Raw genomic sequence first — 16594 nt, forward strand, 5'->3', positions numbered from 1 at the left:
ATATATATAAAAAGAAATCAATTATAAAGTTAATTTTAAATTCGAAGCAAAAAGATATTAACAATGTTAGCAATGTAAATTACATTCAATTCACCAAAAAAAAAAATGTAAATTACATTCTGCAGTTTTGAAGTATATATGCATACATACTATGTGTAAAGATTTCCTTATTATTTAGCCAAAACAGATACACCGTCGTTTAGCATCGAAATTTAAGTAAAAATGGTAAATCATACAAAGAAAAGGAAACCGAATCTTACAGCTATGATGAGCATTAATGACTGAGATAGTAAGTGAGGGTACCAAAATTAGAAATACTCGAATCAAGCTTTTCTATATATTCGGAAATAAATAAACATTGAGCACACAACTCTTCATTCAATTCACAATAATCACAGAAACAAACACATAACGATGGCTTCTTCTTCTTCGTCTTCTTTTTCTCATTCGTCTTCGTCACCGACGAACAAGAAAACAACTAAATTCTCCAAAATTCAACAAACCCTCTTCCAGAAACCTTCTTCTTCGAAAGCTACGAGCTTAGCTAAAAGACAAGAGACTGTCTTCAAGAAAGCTTACGAGCTTTCAACTCTCTGTGGAACCGACGTCTGCGTCATCAGTTACGGATTAGACGGAGAGCTTAAAACATGGCCTGAAGACAGAAAGAAGGTCGAAGCCATGGCTCGAAGTTACAAATCTTTAGATATTAAGAAGCGACTCAAAGGACAAGTTGATCTTCGCCAGTTTCTCAAGAAGATCAACAAGGGTGATTCCAATACGAAAAAGAAGAAGAAAGTGGCGTCTGGATCCAGTGACAAGTATCCAGATTGGGATCCGAGGTTTAATAATTACTCTGTAGAGCAACTCACGCTGCTGATTCAGTCCTTGGAACGTAGTCTAACCACAATGCAACATAGGCTTCGAGCTCTTGCTGAGTCTCAGAAACAGAGGCAGAATATGCACAACACGAACATGGCTCATCAAGAACAGATGATTACTACTACTACTGCTGCACTGAATCATCTTCACCAACATTCAAACCAGGTTCCAATGGATCTGTTTAACCAAGCAATGTACGGTGCTTCATCGCAAATCCCACCCTCTGCATCATCTTTCAACCAAGCGCAATCTCTGGCTCCGATTCCGAATTCACTGACGATATACCAGAATCCACTGACGATGTATCCGAATTTGAATGTTGAAAGTTACTTACGTGGGTTACAAGGAACTGGAATGAGTGAGTTTCCGAGCAAGAACATGTTACCCTACAACAACATCAACAACAACAACAACAACAGTGTTAATGGTTTTCCAAAACAGTTTTATCAGAATGGCAAAGTGGAAGATTACTCTGGCTATCTTGGGTTACAAGAAACTGGGATCAACAACATGAATGATTATCCCGGTTTACTCTGGGCGCAAGGAATTGGGATTAACGGGTTGCAGAACATGGACATGTACGGCTACAACAACAGCAACATTAACACCAATGGTCTTTCCAATCAGCTTGTTCAATTTCCGACACAAAGAGCCGAGCCCGTTTTTCAATATGGATCGATCAACCCAAAATTTTAGATCTCTATGAGATTTGATCTCTCATCACATTGTCTCTTATAACTTAGAAACATATTCATATATATATTTTGGTTGATGCATTTATTAGTTTGATCAATGTCTGTGTTTTTCAGTTATGTCCGATTATTCGCTATATGCATTGTGACTATTACGTGATTTTGTTTTTTTTTTGTCTATTGATAACTGTCTCCATTTTTTGTTTTTGATAAAGAATTAATAAATGTCTCCATGAGTGACTCTTTTCCTCTTTTGCTATGCTGAGAATTTCGATTATTATTAATGGCAAGCTTTTGTTTTTAATGGCAAACTTTGAAGTTAAAAATACAAAAAAAAATCAGTGATCTCTCTCTAATCATTGGTTGCATACTTGCATATAAAAGGGAAAAAGGGGGAAAAAAAAATCAAATGAAAAATGGAAAAAAAGAACAAAAGATCCAAACTGGTTCCGACTTCCGAGCTAGCTAGCAATAAAGTGTTGCTGTTCGGCTTATTTTAGAAGTATCCAACGGCTGAGATTAATAGAATTTAAATCAACGGTTAGATTCACCGAAGAGCATATTACATTCAGAGTGGGACCGGACCCACAATCACACATAGTAGCAAAATCCCAACCAGGCATTTGGATCTAAGGTTCGGGTTCGGATCGGTTATTCGGTTCTCAGGTATCCGAATAGTGAGAAGATTGGACCCGGATATGACCCGAAAAAAATTTGATTCGGTTCGAGTCTTCTTAGATTTGAGTCGGTTTTATGATTTTTAACTGAAACCATAATGAAACCAAAAATACTATTCGGATCGGCTTTAATCTCGAATTTTCCGAATTACTCAAGAAATAAGATATTTGATACGGATTATATAAAAATGGATCCAAATAACTCAATTTACCCGATAAAATCCGAATTATCTAAGTATATATATGTATATGTGATATATATAATATGATATATCTGTAATTTTTCGGGTACGTGATCGAGTTTTGAGTTAAACCTGAATCAACCCAAAAATCAAATTAGATTTACACAAAAATCGTTCGGTTTTTGCAGCTAAACCGAATCTGACCCGAACCCGGTTTTTCGGGTCGGGTTGCTCTGGTTCGGTTTATATGCCAAGGCCAAATCTCAGCGAAGAAATTGTAAGATTTGTCGTCGGAGGCTAAAAAACAAAAGACCTAGAACTTGGAAAGTCGAAGAAGAACCAGAGTTAAACTCTTTGTCGGTCTTCTTCTATCGTACATCCGACCAGATTCTTACTCGTCTGGAAACCCTAGAAACAAAGAAGCTTCACTCGTGATTCGCGTACGGCGACTTGTCAATGAGAGAGGTTTGTCTCTCTCTGTTGGTGATGGCAAGCTCTATTCGAATTCAAGTGAGTTAGTTAGTTAATGTTCGAGATATTTGTCGCTCCTCCAAGTAGGTTCAATTTAGACTGTTTTTTTTTTGTTTTTTGTTTTTCCATTCGCATTAGCTTTCTTTTCAATTTAGGTTCTATTTGGTACCAATTTCATATTCGGGTCAATTCGTCTACTTCCACGATTGGTGCTTCTTCACTTACTTAGTAGTTGAATTCAATCTTTTCAATTGAAAGACAAGATTTTTCCTCTAGGATTCTGAGTTTAACGGACTCGCATAACATTAAAAGGTTGAAGATTTCGTGGGTTCTCTTTTCTGTGAATGAATGGTTTCATTATTAGAGATCTATACTATGAGGCTATGACAAAGTAAGTCAATGGTGCTTTAAGCAGCTTAATACAACACCAGAAATTTCCACTTAAGAGGAGGTTTTTTAAATTTAGTCATACCTATTCCTTTACTTCATTACTTACTTTCCTCTCTTTATGAACATTTTTGTTATCTGCAGATTACCTGTTGATTCTTGGTGCTATTAGTTTGTGAGCCTTAGGGGTGAAAAATGAGTGGCTCGGGAAGAAAACATGTTTCAAAATGGGACTCTAAAGAAGACACACATCATCATCATCATCATCATCATTCTAGCGTGAATGCAAATTCAGGTTCTTATTACCGCGACAAGGAGCCCGAGCCTGTCCTGTTCAACGGAGAGAGTAACGGTAGTAGGAGGTCTGCTGCTGCAGACGATCAGCACTCGAGCGAAGCTAGGAGTAGAAGCAGAGCTGCGCAGAATAACGATAACAGCTATTATTCTGAACAAGATGAAACTAGGCAGCAGTTTTTCAATAGGTTAGTGTTTGAGAGTTGTTTCAGTAAGTAAAAAAAAAGTAGACTGCTCTTTTCTTCTAAGTCTCTCTTTCTCTTTCCTTTTTCTTTTCCAGGAGTGGTAGTAGAAGTTATAGCAGAAGTAGAAGCCGTAGCAGAAGCCCAGTCTATAGAGCAAGGCGAGATGCAGGATCTTATGATAGACACAAGTCCAGGACACGAGACTCGTCTCTGTCAAGCAGGGAATTCAATAAGAGAGGCGGTGGTCAAAGCAGGATGACATATCAGGCTGATGATTTCAGAGAAAATGCAATGATGAAAGGTGCTAGGTCGTCTGGCTATGATACTGATTTTCCAGAGGATAGTTCAAGAAGGGAGCATTTACATGATGGCGTCTCAGATCCGAGATTGAGAAGGCACAGAAGCGAGTTAACGGGAGAGAAAGAAACGCAAAGAAGGGATGTTGTTGATGGTGAGGGAGTATTCCACAGGAGTTCGAATATTCCGTGCAAGTTTTTCGCTGCAGGGTTCTGTCGTAATGGCAAGCATTGCAGGTTCTCTCATCATGGTGGTGATAGAAAGCAGCCTCAAGAAAGCAACTTTTATAGAGAGGACAATAGAAATCATAGTAGATGGAATGATGTTGAGAGATTGAATAATGGGAAACTCGGTGGGATCGAAGTTTCTCGTGCCAGTAAAGGAATCTCTGAAGCTAAAGGCAACGGTAGTAGCTGGATTGATGGTATGGAGATGTCTCCAGATTGGAATTATGGTGTGAAAAACCCCATGAAGAAGGAAGAGTCTGGTGTTGGCATTATTGGTCAGAGTTCACAATCTCGAGATCTCAAAGATGATCAGAGGAGTAGTGATGTGTTTTCATATGGTGACAAACCCATGGTTGAGAAACCGGTGAACATGGCTGCTCCTCCCGTTCAAGCTTTCAGTCAGAATCATAATGTGTTGCCTTACCAAAACTCACAAACCGCTGGAGGAAGTCAACAAGTGATAGCTGCTGCTGCTGCAGATTTCTCACTAGGCTCGAACTTGAGCAACCCTGAGAGTAGAATGGTTTATGAAGATAATCATCACTCAACTGTGGAGAAACCTGTTCCGGTCCAAAATGACGTGACGAGAGAACAGATGGATAAGATTAGCAACATCTCAGCATCTATAGCGCAGTTTTTTGCTAATGGACAGCCCATTCCACAGCAGCTTACACAGGTTTTGCAGATGCCCTTGCACTCAGAATCTTCCATGGCTGTTCAACCAAACCTGGCTACTACTACGCAAAGTAACTCCGTGAGTAATAATCCCAATCTGCTATGGGGACTTGGGATGAGCACTGGCCCCCAAGGAGTTTCAACGGTTGCTGCGTCACAGGTAAACGATGTTGATGGGACTCGGGAGCTAGCGCTAAATCCCAAGGCTTCTGAGGAAAACGGAGAGAAAAAGACTGATGAAGCTAGCAAAGAAGGAGAGGGTAAGAAAACTGGAGAAGACACCAAAGATGCTGAGAACGTGGTAGATGAAGACGAAGATGACGGTGATGGGAGCGACGAAGAGGACAAGAAAGGGAAAGACCCGAAAGGGATGCGTGCGTTTAAGTTTGCGCTTGTTGAGATTGTTAAGGAGCTATTGAAACCAGCTTGGAAAGAAGGTAAAATGAACAAAGATGGTTACAAGAACATTGTGAAGAAAGTAGTTGAGAAAGTGACTGGTACCATGCAAAGTGGAAACGTCCCTCAAACTCAGGAGAAGATTGACCATTATCTATCTGCTTCAAAACCAAAGCTTACCAAGCTTGTGCAGGTGCCTTTATAGATAAACCTTTATCTTCTACTTTCCAAAACTATAAATCAACCATGTTTCTAACCCTTGTTTTGTTTGTGTCATCTATTCCAGGCATATATCAGCAAATTCAAGAAGGCGGATTGATGTTTTTGTAATATGTTTATCCACGCTATGCGCGGATTGTTAGATTAAATTTTATAAATGTATAATTTTAAAGATTTTTTAGAGAAAACTTGTTTTTAGCATAATTTTTGGCTTGAAGCTTTGAGAATTGAGTGTTTCAGTTTGGAGAGTTTTTTAACTTATTTGATTATATATCCTAATATAATAAAAATTATTAATAAATTGTATACTTTTGCAATCATCTACTTTGACATAACTTATTTTATACAAACTTGATAATTAAGTTTTAATAATTCTCAGTGCATTGAGCAATAAATAAAAAATTATTAAATGGAATATGTAAGTGTGAGTGTTAATATATTTTATGAGAGGAAAAAAAATTGCTCATCTATCCTATTATACAAAGAAAAATGATTTAGGGAAAAATTGCTCATCTACATCTTTATTTTATTATACAGAAGGGATTGTTAGATAAAATTTTTTAATGTATAATTTTAAAGAATTTTTAGGGGAAACTTGTTTTTAGCATAATTTAGCAGATTGTTCTTAAATAGATGCAGCAGCAAATTGATTGGTCTCTTAACCGGTTTAAACCGACCTGTACCGTCGCTCCCGCCATTTTAACTCTTCTCTGAATTTTTTTTCAGGGAATAACTAAAAATTGGGAATTTGGTGAGAATTAAAAAAAGCTCGGAATCTCTTCTTCGCAGTGAATTGATTTCTGAGACGGAAATGGCTTCGTCAACATCCAAAACCCTAATGGATTTTTTTCAACCCGCCAAACGCCTCAAAGCTTCCTCGTCTTCTTCCTCTTTTCCCGCCGTTTCCGCCGCCGGTGGGTCACGCGATCTGGGTTCGGCAGCTAAATCGCCGCCTCGCATTACAGTTAACAATTCCGTCGCCGACGATTCGTCTGGCCTCACACCCGAACAAATCTCTCGCTCCGAGTTCAATAAATTCGTTGCCAAATCCAAGCGCAACCTCGCCGTCTGCACCGAGAAGGTCACAAAAGCGAAAGGTTTGATTTTTTTTTTCTTTTGCTGATTTACTGTCCCCTTGAGTATCCGTGAACTGGGAAATGAGAGACCTTTTCTAGGGTTTAGCGAATCTGATTGATTTTGGGATGGAAATTGCAGCTAAAGGAAGCTGCTACGTGCCGTTGAGTGAGCTCTTAGTGGAAGAATCATGGGTTAAGGCTATTCCTGGAGAATTGCATAAACCCTACGCTCAAAACCTTTCTGATTTCCTTGAACGTGAGATCATCGCTGACTGTAAAGGCCCTCCCATTTATCCGCCTCAGCACTTGGTTTTCAATGCCCTCAACACAACTCCTTTTGATCGTGTCAAGGCTGTCATTATCGGACAGGTACATCATTTGGAATGTACTTCTGTATTCCTCGATGAGATTCATTTTGTGCTTTAACGAGTTTTCCTCTGTTTTGAGTAGGATCCTTACCATGGACCCGGTCAAGCTATGGGTTTGTCCTTCTCTGTGCCTGAAGGAGAGAAGCTTCCTTCTAGCCTTTTGAACATATTTAAGGAGCTTCAGAAAGATGTTGGCTGTTCAATCCCACGTCATGGTAATCTACAGAAATGGGCTGTGCAGGTAACTGGAGTTTCTTTGTGCTCTCTCCACTTGTTTGTTCCATCAATTGTCAGTTAGTTAACTTGGAGAGATTTTAACTTTTGAGTTTTCTTTTTAGGGTGTTTTGCTGCTAAATGCTGTTCTTACAGGTAAAGTTTGTTATCGCATCATGGCCTTGTAAGTATAAAAACTTTTAAAAATTCTGGAATTTCTTCTCACACACATGTCGGTTATCTTGCCTTGAAATCCAGTAAGGAGCAAACAGCCGAATTCACATGCAAAGAAAGGGTGGGAACAATTCACTGATGCTGTTATTCAAAGTATCTCACAGCAGAAGGAAGGTGTGGTCTTTCTCCTCTGGGGAAGATACGCTCAAGAGAAATCCAAGTAGGTTTTTGGTTTTACGACTAGAATTCCATTTTCGACCTCCAAAACATCAGTACCAGTTAAACTTGTAAATTTATTACGCTTATGTATTATTTTCATTGTTTATCTTGTATGAGGGTATAAGCTTTTCTATGATTATTGCAGGTTGATCGATGGGAATAAACATCATATACTCACAGCAGCTCATCCATCTGGTTTATCGGCGCACAGAGGCTTCTTTAACTGCAGGTTAGGTCTAGTCCACTGCCATAATCTGCGCATTGTGCTTATGTTGTCCCAATTCATAATTTAACCATGAGTGTTCCACCTTTGAACAGGCATTTCTCTCGAGTAAACCAGCTACTCGGGCAAATGGGGATTCCACCCATAGACTGGCAACTTTAACCTCTTAACCGTAATGTTAAAGCCAAGACGAACTATGAGTGCTCTTGGGAAGCCTACCATTTTCCATCAATCCCTTTTGGTGAACAGAGCTTGAAGATTTAACAGTTATATAATGCTCCTCTTTTGTGAATTACTATGTTATCACAAAATGTTAGACGACTAGCATAGGTTGTGTCTTCATTTTGTAGTCTTTGAAGAATGTTGTGTATTATATATTAGTGCTGCTTAGTTATAGAACTTCCATGTTGCAACAAAGTATGAAGAAGTTAAAAGTATGGATGGTTGAATATGTTAAAAGTATGGAGAAATGCATGAAAGATATTTGTGCAACCCCATATACTGTTATTCTCGAGTTCAAGGCATTTCGGGGAAAGAAATTTACAATCTTGAAACAAAATTTACTATATTCTATGATCATAAATTTTCACAAACGAGATACAAACTTTGCTAATCTCCATTACCTGTAAGCTCCAAGTATGATTAATGTTTCTGAATAACCAAAACAAGCTCCTAATGTTGCAGGAGGAAATAGAACGAACGTATTGACTTTACCATTCTCTTCTTCTTCTCATGTCTTATGTTTTTTCCTCAAGTTCCTTATAGTTGGCAAGTGCCTTTCAATTGAATATGGACACCCAAAAAACGTCAAAAGATTCATGCAGCTCTTTTCACCATCTTCCTCACTTCCTTGAGATCTTAAATGGCTTAAGTAAGTCTTGCCTTCATAAATATAGCTAAGCTGTTGCCACAGCAAAACACTTAACCCAATCGCCACGGAAACACTCGCCACAAAGAGGTAGACTAGAACAAGGCCTCGAACAGATATGAAGATAGCGTTGGCTATGTAAGCAAGCACGATATTCTTCACAACTCTCATAACTGATAAACTATTAGCATGTGCCACATCGGATGCATACGCTGCTCCATTTTCCAGAGGTGGCAAAATATGAATCAAGGTATACACACACATAGCAGAAGCGTAGATTGTGCTTATGACGGCCGAGATAAGGAAGGCAATGAAGTTTTTGTGATTACCCGCACCAACACAGTTCCCAATCTGCAAATACAACACAAGAAGAGTCATTAACCTTAAGCTCATAAACAGTACGTAAGGACACAAGTTAAGGTATTGATAACCAAGTATCGTAACCAGGTACTCTATGATTGAGGAATACCAAAGGAAGTATGAAATAGTTTGCAATGATAAACCTGGTACAAGTCTGTAACTTCTCTAAAATGCCAAACTCGAAACCCATTCTATATTGAAGTCTTTCGAAGAAATATATGTGAAGTTGGTATTGGCAATGAGACTTACAAAGGGACAATGATGATCCATGTCCAGGACACACATGCCACATGTGCGACAGTGATGGGTTCTAGGTGACTTTGGTTTGGAGCAGTAGTGACAAAAGGTATAGTTGTTAAGTGCACCATTCCCTACTCCAGGGTGGGTTCCATAAAGAATATCTGTTGGTTTCCCAGCGCATTTAAAAGCAACAAGTATGAACGTTGATAATGTTGATATCGCCAGAGACACTGTTGTGAGAGAATGGAAAATCCCGCAAGCCAAGCTGATCGAAAACACGACTGGATACGCAGCCCAAATCCCACCACCTGCAAGTTTATTTTCCAAAAGAGTATATTTCAACAGGAAATTGGCAATTATCATTTCTAAATTTTTGTTATTCTTGGATAATTTAGAGGTGCTTACATATCACAAAGAGCATGAAAACAGCGAGGATAACGACAAAACACCGGTCACGGAAACGTCTCAAACCAAATCTTTTGGTTTCAAGTCTGACTGGATTCTGATTCGTGATTGCACCACACCAACCACACTTGAAAACAGGTGCGTATGATGGAAGAACAAGGTTTAGTCCACAGCCCCAGCAAATTGCTTCATAATCCTCATTTATGGTTGTCACAAAACTCCCCTAGAGTACAAAAAAATGAAAAGCAAAAGTTCTATCTTAGAGAACAGTACCACTATGCAAGGGTCCCTCTATTTTGATGAAAACTGAATTGTGATTTGGTGAAAATTTGCGTTCTTCGTGCATTTTTCCAATCATATAATCTGCAACTAAATTACAAGACCCTATAGACATTCATAAGTTTTTCAAAAAATCCACACTGTAAGCAGGTTTATATTCCTAATTCGGTAAAACAAGCAAACACGTTTTTTGAAACTAGCCAAAATTTCCAAGATTTTATTATTCACACACACTCAGGCATCAGAGGATGAAATACTTCAAGAAAATTCAGTGAAGATAGTCAGAGAGAGAGAAGGATCCACTAACCTGGGAAGACTCTTCCATATCTCAGCTTTATCGGATACGAAACCAAAAAACAAGGTTTCTTCAGAAATCGCAGAAGATTGATGAGAGTTAAGAACCAAGAACACAAAAAAATCCAAAAATCTATTCTCTATTGAAATCGCAAAATTCAAACAAAACCCAAAATCGAGACTTTGGACGAATTTCACAATCAAGACTTCATCCCTCTCTCTATGTATATCAAAAACACTAAACCGAAGAAAATCCCATCAATCATCTGCTAATCAAATGGTAATCAATGAAGCAAACAGAACAGCCACGTTTCCGCTGATTTGTCAGTCAGAATATTCGAAATCTCTAATCTTGGGTGAAGGGTCCAACGTTGTTGATTCGCAGAAACACAAGTATCAGCTCCCTTGAAGCTACGGTCTTTCCACAGAGATCTGATCAGATTGTTGTCCGATTTTCTCAATCTTTCAATCCGGGATTGCTTGACCATGACACAAAGCATCCGATTCTTCACAAGTATTTAGGGTTGACCATCTTTATATTTACAGATACGCATCTCAGGGAATTGAGAGACTCAAGTTCCTTCTCTCTCTCTCTAACTCTACAGAGCCCTCTTCCGGTAACTATCCGCCGATGGCGACGGTGACGATAGACACCGGGAAATTTTTGATCGGAAGTGTGAGGGAGAAGAGAAGAAATCTTGAACAGAGCGACGAAAAATGAATTTACTTTGCATAGTAGGCGCTCTCGATATTTTTATTCTAATTTTTGGTCCTTCTATTATATTTGCTTTTTTGTAATAACCCAAATTATAATGCATTAAGAAAATTATTATTGTAACGCCTGTAAATTAATTTGATTTTTTTTTTTTGTTAATTCGAGGTCATACGAAAAAGAATCCTCGGCAAGTAATTTGATTTTAAAAAAATGTGTCTGTCAATGTCAAATCCCAACACCAATTTGTGTATAGTTTTTTTTTGGTCACGACCAATTTGTCTACGAATGATCACTTTGAAGGACTTGATTGTTTACGAATGGTGGCCTAATGGCCCTGATCACAGAACATTTTTTTTCTTCGCGGATCACTTTAAATGATCTTATCTTTAAAGTTTCATTTGTAAAGCTTGCGAGTCAAGTGTCTAACATTTGTTTTTTTTCGCGGATCACGTTAAATTATCTAATCTTCAAAGTTGCATCTGTAAAGCTTGCGAGTCAAGTGTCTAAAGACTAGAAATCGATCGTTTAAATGGTAAGAGATCAATCGCGTATGAGGTGGACGGTACAGATCAAGTTTCACCGCCTAAGGGAAAAAGGAAAAATAAATAATTAAATGACTTTTATGCCCAAAATCAGGACTAGAGAGAGAGAGCTTAAATACTAATCTTTCTATAAAGCCCTAAACACCAAAAATCTTGAATCCACTGTCGCAAATTCACTCGTAAAACCTAAACAGCAGCGATCGTCAATCTCCAGCAGTTGTCATGGGCATGTCTAAGAAAGAATCCGCCACAGTAGTATTCATCTTTCTCTCCTTCACTTTTTCTTCTCTCTGTTTTGTAGTACGTTTTTTTACCTTCTCCGAAGCTAATCGAAACTCTGTTTCCAGGTCGAAGCTACAACGAAACTATTGAAGAAAGGTAAAAAATTGTTTTTTTTCTTCGATGTGTTCGTTCTCGAATTGTAATTTTGTTGAACGATGAGAAGAATTAATGTTATTGATGCTGAACTTGTTGTTAATTGTGCATTCTATTGAATCTTGGTTCTTTTCTAGTTTCTTACACGAACACTAGAGCATCCGATTTCAATAATAATTGAAAAAAAGTGTATCTTTGTGTTGTGTACAAAGAGGGTTCCATGAAATTTGACTACTTTTGTCTGTTGATGACTATGTCAGCACTTTTGTTTTTGGGATTTTGACTTTGTTCTGTCTCTTCACTTTTAGGTAAGAGAGATGCGGAAGTTGATCTGGACACCAAAGTGAATCCGAAGAAGCAGAAGAAAGAGTTTCAAGCTGAGAAGAAGGCACCTCCAAAGAAGAAGAAGGTGGAGACCAGCAGCTCCGACTCATCAGATTCTTCTGATTCCGAGGAAGAACAGAAAGTATGTTTAGACCTTAGTTAAGCTGAGTTGAATTCATGGAGAATGTTCTGTCTATATTCAAGCTGAATTTATTTGCTTTTGTGAACATTCAGACTAAGAAAGACCTTGCCAAGAAGCCTCTGTCTAAGACGAAAGATGACTCGTCTTCTGAAGATTCCGATTCCTCCTCGGATGAGGTATGAATTGCATCATAGACAACATTCTCTTTATGTTAAAAGGTATCTTGTGCTTACTTTCAATTTATTTTCCCATAATTAGGAGCCTTCCCCGAAGAAGCAACTAGCTGCAAGCGTTAAGAAAGCCAAGGCAGAGAGTAGCTCATCTGATGAGGACTCTTCTTCTTCAGACGAGGTATAAACTGCATAATCACACTTCTATCACTGTTAGAGATGTGTCACGTCATATGCTTAATCTACAAATTGTTTTATGATCAATTATAATTAGGAATCTGCACAGCCAGAGGTAGTTAAGAAAGCCAAAGAAGAGAGCAGCTCATCTGATGAATCTTCTTCAGACGAGGTAGAGGAATCATTACACATTAGCTCAATGTTAATGTTAGAGGAATTTCATATTAATCTACAACTGCCTTTTTTTTAATTTAATTAACTTAGGAATCAGCCCCTCCAAAGCAACCAGCAGTTGTTAAGAAAGCAGCCAAGGCAGAGAGCAGCTCATCAGAGGAAGAATCTTCTTCCGACGAGGTAGAGGAATTATTACGCATTAAACCAATGTTTTGTTAGAGGAATTTCATATTGATCTACACTTTCTTGATAAACTATAATTAGGAATCAGCCCCTCCAAAGCAACAAGCCGTTGTTAAGAAAGCAGACAAGGTAGAGAGCAGCTCATCAGAGGAAGAATCTTCTTCCGACGAGGTATGAATTGACTCATTGCTAGTTAAAAGAAATTTCATGACATATGCTTATGCTTAGAACATCGTCTTAATTGCAATTTCGTTTAAAAAACAATAAGGAATCCGCCCCTGCGAAGAAGCAACCAACAACTGTTAAGGAAGCCAAAGCCAAGGCCGAGAGCAGTTCATCAGAGGATGAATCTTCCTCGGACGAGGTAAAAATTGCATTACATATTGCTAGCTTAATGTTACAGGGATACAGTATGCTTACGTTACAGTTTTGTTTGTTGATAAAAACATAATTAGGAACCTGCCTCTCCAAAGAAGCAACCAACAGTAGTTAAGAATGCCAAGCCAGCTGCAAAAGATTCATCATCCTCAGAGGATGAATCAGAAGATGAAAAGGTTTGGAAATATTTCCAAGTTATTTGTTACTTCAGATTCAGTAACCATCAGCGGAAAAAAAGTAATTGTTTGTTTACTATTTTTTTGTATATAAAAAGGAACCTGCTACAAAAAAGATTCCAGCTTCTGTTAAAAGCATGTCAGATTCAGATTCATCAGAGGAGGATTCTGATGATGAGGTTTGTTTTGACGCAGTTTCTAGTTCTTTGTATACTAATAAAACATGATAATATATGAGTATTTGTTATTTGTTATTTCTGAAGATTTGGCTCTTTAAAAGGTTTTGTGATGTCTTTTATTCTATACACTTACCTAGTCCATATTATTGCGTTACTTGCAGGAAAGTGATGATGAAAAACCTCCTCAGAAGAAGGTATGTTCTTCCGCCAAGTTATCTTTTATTATTTTTTTGTAGCATAAGTGTACGTCGATAGAAGTAAAATGTTTTGCCTTGTTATACAGGCTAAAGTTTCATCAACAAAATCTTCTAAACAAGAAAGCAGCAGTGATGAATCTAGTGAGGAAGAGAGTGAAGATGAGAAAGTAACTCCAAAGAAAAAGGTAGCTACCAATAATGCTTCTAAACAAGAAAGCAGTAGTGATGAATCTAGTGAGGAAGAGAGTGAAGATGAGAAAGTAACTCCAAAGAAAAAGGTAGCTACCAATAATGATGTTACATCTTTTATGTATTTCGTATGAAGAACAGCTCTATATAGAATCTATGATAAAATTTATTTATTCCAACACTAATCATCTTTTCATCAAAACCAGGATTCTGATACTGAAATGGTGGAGGCAGAGCCTAAATCAAATGCAAAACAATTGAAGACACCAACCACTCAGACCCCAACTGCTCAGACACCAACCACTCGGACTCAAGGAGGATCAAGGACACTATTTGCTGGAAATCTTTCCTATCATATCAAGAGATCTGACATGTAAGTATGTACAAAATGTATTTTTTTCTTCTGGATATTCCGATAAAATGTTGGTTGCCTGATACATATAACTCATATCCAGTGAGGAATTCTTCCAAGAAGCTGGTGAAATCGTCGATGTTAGATTTGCTTTGCATGAAGATGGCAGTTCTAAAGGATTTGGGCATATTGAATTTGCTACTGCAGAAGCAGCTCAGAAGGTAAGTTGTTACAGGCTATTTTGGAATCATTAAGTGGTAAGTGGAGAATTACAATTATGACTGGATCTTTTGTTGGATGTAGGCATTGGAGCTGAACGGTAAACCATTGCTAGGCCGCGATGTTCGGCTTGATACTGCTAACGAAAAGCGTGCTTCCAACACTACTCCACGAAGCAGGTACTTTTCTTACCTCCCATATGAGCTTGTTGTGAATGTTGATTGTGTATGATGCAAACACTAAAAATGCTGGAATGTTTTCAGCAATGCTGCTCGCAACTACCAGAGCAGTGACAAAGGACAAGGAAGCCAAAGTAAAACGATTTTTGTTAGAGGATTCGACTCTTCTCTCGGTGAACATGAAGTAAAAATCCTCATCTTCAACTTTGTTTTAAAACCAACTCGACATGTGATAAAAGGTATTTATATTAAAAAATCTCTGAAGCAAACACTAAAAAAAAAAACTCTGTTCTGAACATCTTCAGATCAAGAGTGCCTTGAGAGATCATTTTAGTGCTTGTGGAGAAATCACAAGGATTGCTATTCCAACAGATCCTGAGACTGGTGCTATCAGGGGGTTTGTAACTCTTGTTTTCCCGCGCTAATGAATGATGAATGATGAATGATGATGATGTTGTTACTCATGGAACGTATGTTGTCTTTCAGGAACGCTTTCATAGATTTGAAGGATGGTTTAAACAAGGCATTGGAGCTAAACGGAAGTGAAGTTGGAGGACGGAACATAATGGTGAGCAAGGCTCTACCAAGAGGAGAGAGTGCTGATCGTAGTGGAGGACGTGCAAGGGACAACAACAATGGTGGCCGTTTTAATAACAAACGTGGAAGGGGGCCAAGGGGCAACGACAGTGTCCCTTTTAAAAGAGGACGTGGAAGAACACCCAGCAAACCAAGTTTACTTGCCTCAGCCCAAGGTTTTGTTTCTTTCTTCCTCATCTCTCCCTTGAGCTTCTTTTGTTGCCTTGTATTGAATCTTTTTCTCATAACCTTTGCTTTTGTATTGTCTTGCAGGGAAGAAGACCGTTTTTGGTGATAATGAGTGAAAAAGCTTGGCTCTTCTTTTTCTTCTATTGATTTAGTTCTTTTTCGGCCTAGTTTCTTTTTTTTTTTTTTTTGGAATTTGAGAAAAACATTAAGCTTATGATGAGTTTACCCTTTATGTTAAGGTTGAGAGTTTGGTTTCTTTCTGTGAACTAATAACGCCTTGTGGGTGTTGAATGAATCCCTTAACTCTTGCTTCAGTAATGGTTCCTTACAATTTACAACCGGTCTAATTTACAATTTGAAGTTTTTTTCATTCTAGTTGATAGATTTTTTATGTTAACTATCTTATTGACAGATTCTCAACTAAAAACTAAAGAGACTGAAAGTCCAAACCAAGGTGGTCAAAAACATTATAATGTGAAGGAACAATATATATTAAAAAAAAACAACATACAAATACTGAGAGTGATTACATCAGTTTTATATAGATTACACCATTTCGTGCTCAATTTTTATTTTAGTGAAAGAGCTCAGACAATGTGAAGTTACTGCCTTATCTTCTCTGTGTATTCCATTGCTCAAGCCATACTTTTCGAAACATAGATGGTATTTGATAAAATTAATGTTATGCTTTTGGCTCGACAGATTGCAAGACACAGTGTAACTTTTTTTTTTTTTTGACCAAAGGCTTCACAGTGTAACTTTTTCGTTAACTATTTTAATTTTGTCTAGTTCTTGAGGGATCAAATTACTTAAATACATTAACAAAAATGATAAAAACATTAAAACAAAAAAATGAAT

At 37.9% G+C, this 16594-nt stretch overlaps 5 protein-coding genes across 9 annotated transcripts; 4 read left to right on the forward strand and 1 right to left on the reverse strand.

Annotated features, from left to right (window-relative positions):
* The first annotated feature begins 414 nt into the window (after positions 1-414).
* On the forward strand, positions 415-1575 carry LOC18023751 (agamous-like MADS-box protein AGL103). Its single transcript, XM_006406518.1, has one exon. It carries the CDS (start codon positions 415-417, stop codon positions 1573-1575), a length of 1161 nt encoding a protein of 386 aa, XP_006406581.1.
* Positions 1576-2709: 1134 nt separating this feature from the next.
* Positions 2710-5899, forward strand: LOC18023752 (zinc finger CCCH domain-containing protein 38). 2 transcript variants are annotated; one of them, XM_006406519.2, is made up of 4 exons: positions 2710-2940; positions 3433-3770; positions 3863-5555; positions 5649-5899. In XM_006406519.2, the coding sequence occupies exons 2-4, from the start codon at positions 3484-3486 to the stop codon at positions 5679-5681; spliced, it is 2013 nt and encodes a 670-aa protein (XP_006406582.2). In that variant the 5' UTR covers positions 2710-2940; positions 3433-3483; the 3' UTR covers positions 5682-5899. The 2 variants fall into 2 exon arrangements, with proteins under 2 accessions (XP_006406582.2, XP_024015237.1); XM_024159469.1 differs by having other exon boundaries at positions 2726-2895.
* Positions 5900-6340: 441 nt separating this feature from the next.
* LOC18023753 (uracil-DNA glycosylase, mitochondrial) lies at positions 6341-8304 on the forward strand. Its single transcript, XM_006406520.2, has 7 exons — positions 6341-6678; positions 6797-7026; positions 7108-7266; positions 7364-7394; positions 7497-7632; positions 7777-7860; positions 7950-8304. Exons 1-7 carry the CDS (start codon positions 6393-6395, stop codon positions 8014-8016), a joined length of 993 nt encoding a protein of 330 aa, XP_006406583.1. The 5' UTR covers positions 6341-6392; the 3' UTR covers positions 8017-8304.
* A 31-nt stretch (positions 8305-8335) lies between these two features.
* Positions 8336-10331, reverse strand: LOC18023754 (protein S-acyltransferase 11). The gene is made up of 4 exons (XM_006406521.2): positions 10314-10331; positions 9728-9950; positions 9332-9630; positions 8336-9073 (listed from the first exon to the last, which is right to left on the reverse strand). The coding sequence occupies exons 1-4, from the start codon at positions 10329-10331 to the stop codon at positions 8585-8587; spliced, it is 1029 nt and encodes a 342-aa protein (XP_006406584.2). The 3' UTR covers positions 8336-8584.
* Positions 10332-11684: 1353 nt separating this feature from the next.
* LOC18023756 (nucleolin 2) lies at positions 11685-16074 on the forward strand. 4 transcript variants are annotated; one of them, XM_024159695.1, is made up of 20 exons: positions 11685-11809; positions 11905-11935; positions 12241-12398; positions 12491-12574; positions 12657-12749; positions 12843-12917; positions 13010-13099; positions 13184-13273; positions 13371-13466; positions 13558-13656; positions 13755-13835; positions 13997-14029; positions 14119-14310; positions 14428-14594; positions 14677-14794; positions 14877-14971; positions 15056-15155; positions 15277-15368; positions 15458-15723; positions 15821-16074. In XM_024159695.1, the coding sequence occupies exons 1-20, from the start codon at positions 11780-11782 to the stop codon at positions 15850-15852; spliced, it is 2022 nt and encodes a 673-aa protein (XP_024015463.1). In that variant the 5' UTR covers positions 11685-11779; the 3' UTR covers positions 15853-16074. The 4 variants fall into 4 exon arrangements, with proteins under 4 accessions (XP_024015463.1, XP_024015462.1, XP_024015464.1 ...); XM_024159694.1 differs by having other exon boundaries at positions 11696-11812; XM_024159696.1 differs by lacking the exon at positions 13755-13835 and having other exon boundaries at positions 11696-11812.
* The last annotated feature ends 520 nt before the right edge of the window (positions 16075-16594 follow it).

Source organism: Eutrema salsugineum, unplaced genomic scaffold (assembly GCF_000478725.1).
Source record: "Eutrema salsugineum unplaced genomic scaffold, Eutsalg1_0 scaffold_13, whole genome shotgun sequence".
Taxonomy (NCBI): Eukaryota; Viridiplantae; Streptophyta; class Magnoliopsida; order Brassicales; family Brassicaceae; genus Eutrema; species Eutrema salsugineum.

What these genes read in the sequence shown, in the direction of transcription:
- LOC18023751 (XM_006406518.1), top strand. Translation starts at nt 415, where the DNA reads ATGGCTTCTTCTTCTTCGTCTTCTTTTTCTCATTCGTCTTCGTCACCG.
- LOC18023752 (XM_006406519.2), top strand. Translation starts at nt 3,484, where the DNA reads ATGAGTGGCTCGGGAAGAAAACATGTTTCAAAATGGGACTCTAAAGAA. An exon ending in AGGCAGCAGTTTTTCAATAG is followed by an intron (nt 3,771 to 3,862) that starts GTTAGTGTTTGA and finishes TTTCTTTTCCAG; the next exon opens with GAGTGGTAGTAGAAGTTATA. An exon ending in AGCTTACCAAGCTTGTGCAG is followed by an intron (nt 5,556 to 5,648) that starts GTGCCTTTATAG and finishes CATCTATTCCAG; the next exon opens with GCATATATCAGCAAATTCAA.
- LOC18023753 (XM_006406520.2), top strand. Translation starts at nt 6,393, where the DNA reads ATGGCTTCGTCAACATCCAAAACCCTAATGGATTTTTTTCAACCCGCC. An exon ending in GAAGGTCACAAAAGCGAAAG is followed by an intron (nt 6,679 to 6,796) that starts GTTTGATTTTTT and finishes TGGAAATTGCAG; the next exon opens with CTAAAGGAAGCTGCTACGTG. An exon ending in TACAGAAATGGGCTGTGCAG is followed by an intron (nt 7,267 to 7,363) that starts GTAACTGGAGTT and finishes TTTTCTTTTTAG; the next exon opens with GGTGTTTTGCTGCTAAATGC.
- LOC18023754 (XM_006406521.2), bottom strand. An exon ending in TTTCATGCTCTTTGTGATAT is followed by an intron (nt 9,631 to 9,727) that starts GTAAGCACCTCT and finishes ATAAACTTGCAG; the next exon opens with GTGGTGGGATTTGGGCTGCG. An exon ending in TGGATCATCATTGTCCCTTT is followed by an intron (nt 9,074 to 9,331) that starts GTAAGTCTCATT and finishes TTGTATTTGCAG; the next exon opens with ATTGGGAACTGTGTTGGTGC.
- LOC18023756 (XM_024159694.1), top strand. Translation starts at nt 11,780, where the DNA reads ATGGGCATGTCTAAGAAAGAATCCGCCACAGTA. An exon ending in AAGAATCTTCTTCCGACGAG is followed by an intron (nt 13,274 to 13,370) that starts GTATGAATTGAC and finishes AAAAACAATAAG; the next exon opens with GAATCCGCCCCTGCGAAGAA. An exon ending in AGGAGGATTCTGATGATGAG is followed by an intron (nt 13,836 to 13,996) that starts GTTTGTTTTGAC and finishes CGTTACTTGCAG; the next exon opens with GAAAGTGATGATGAAAAACC.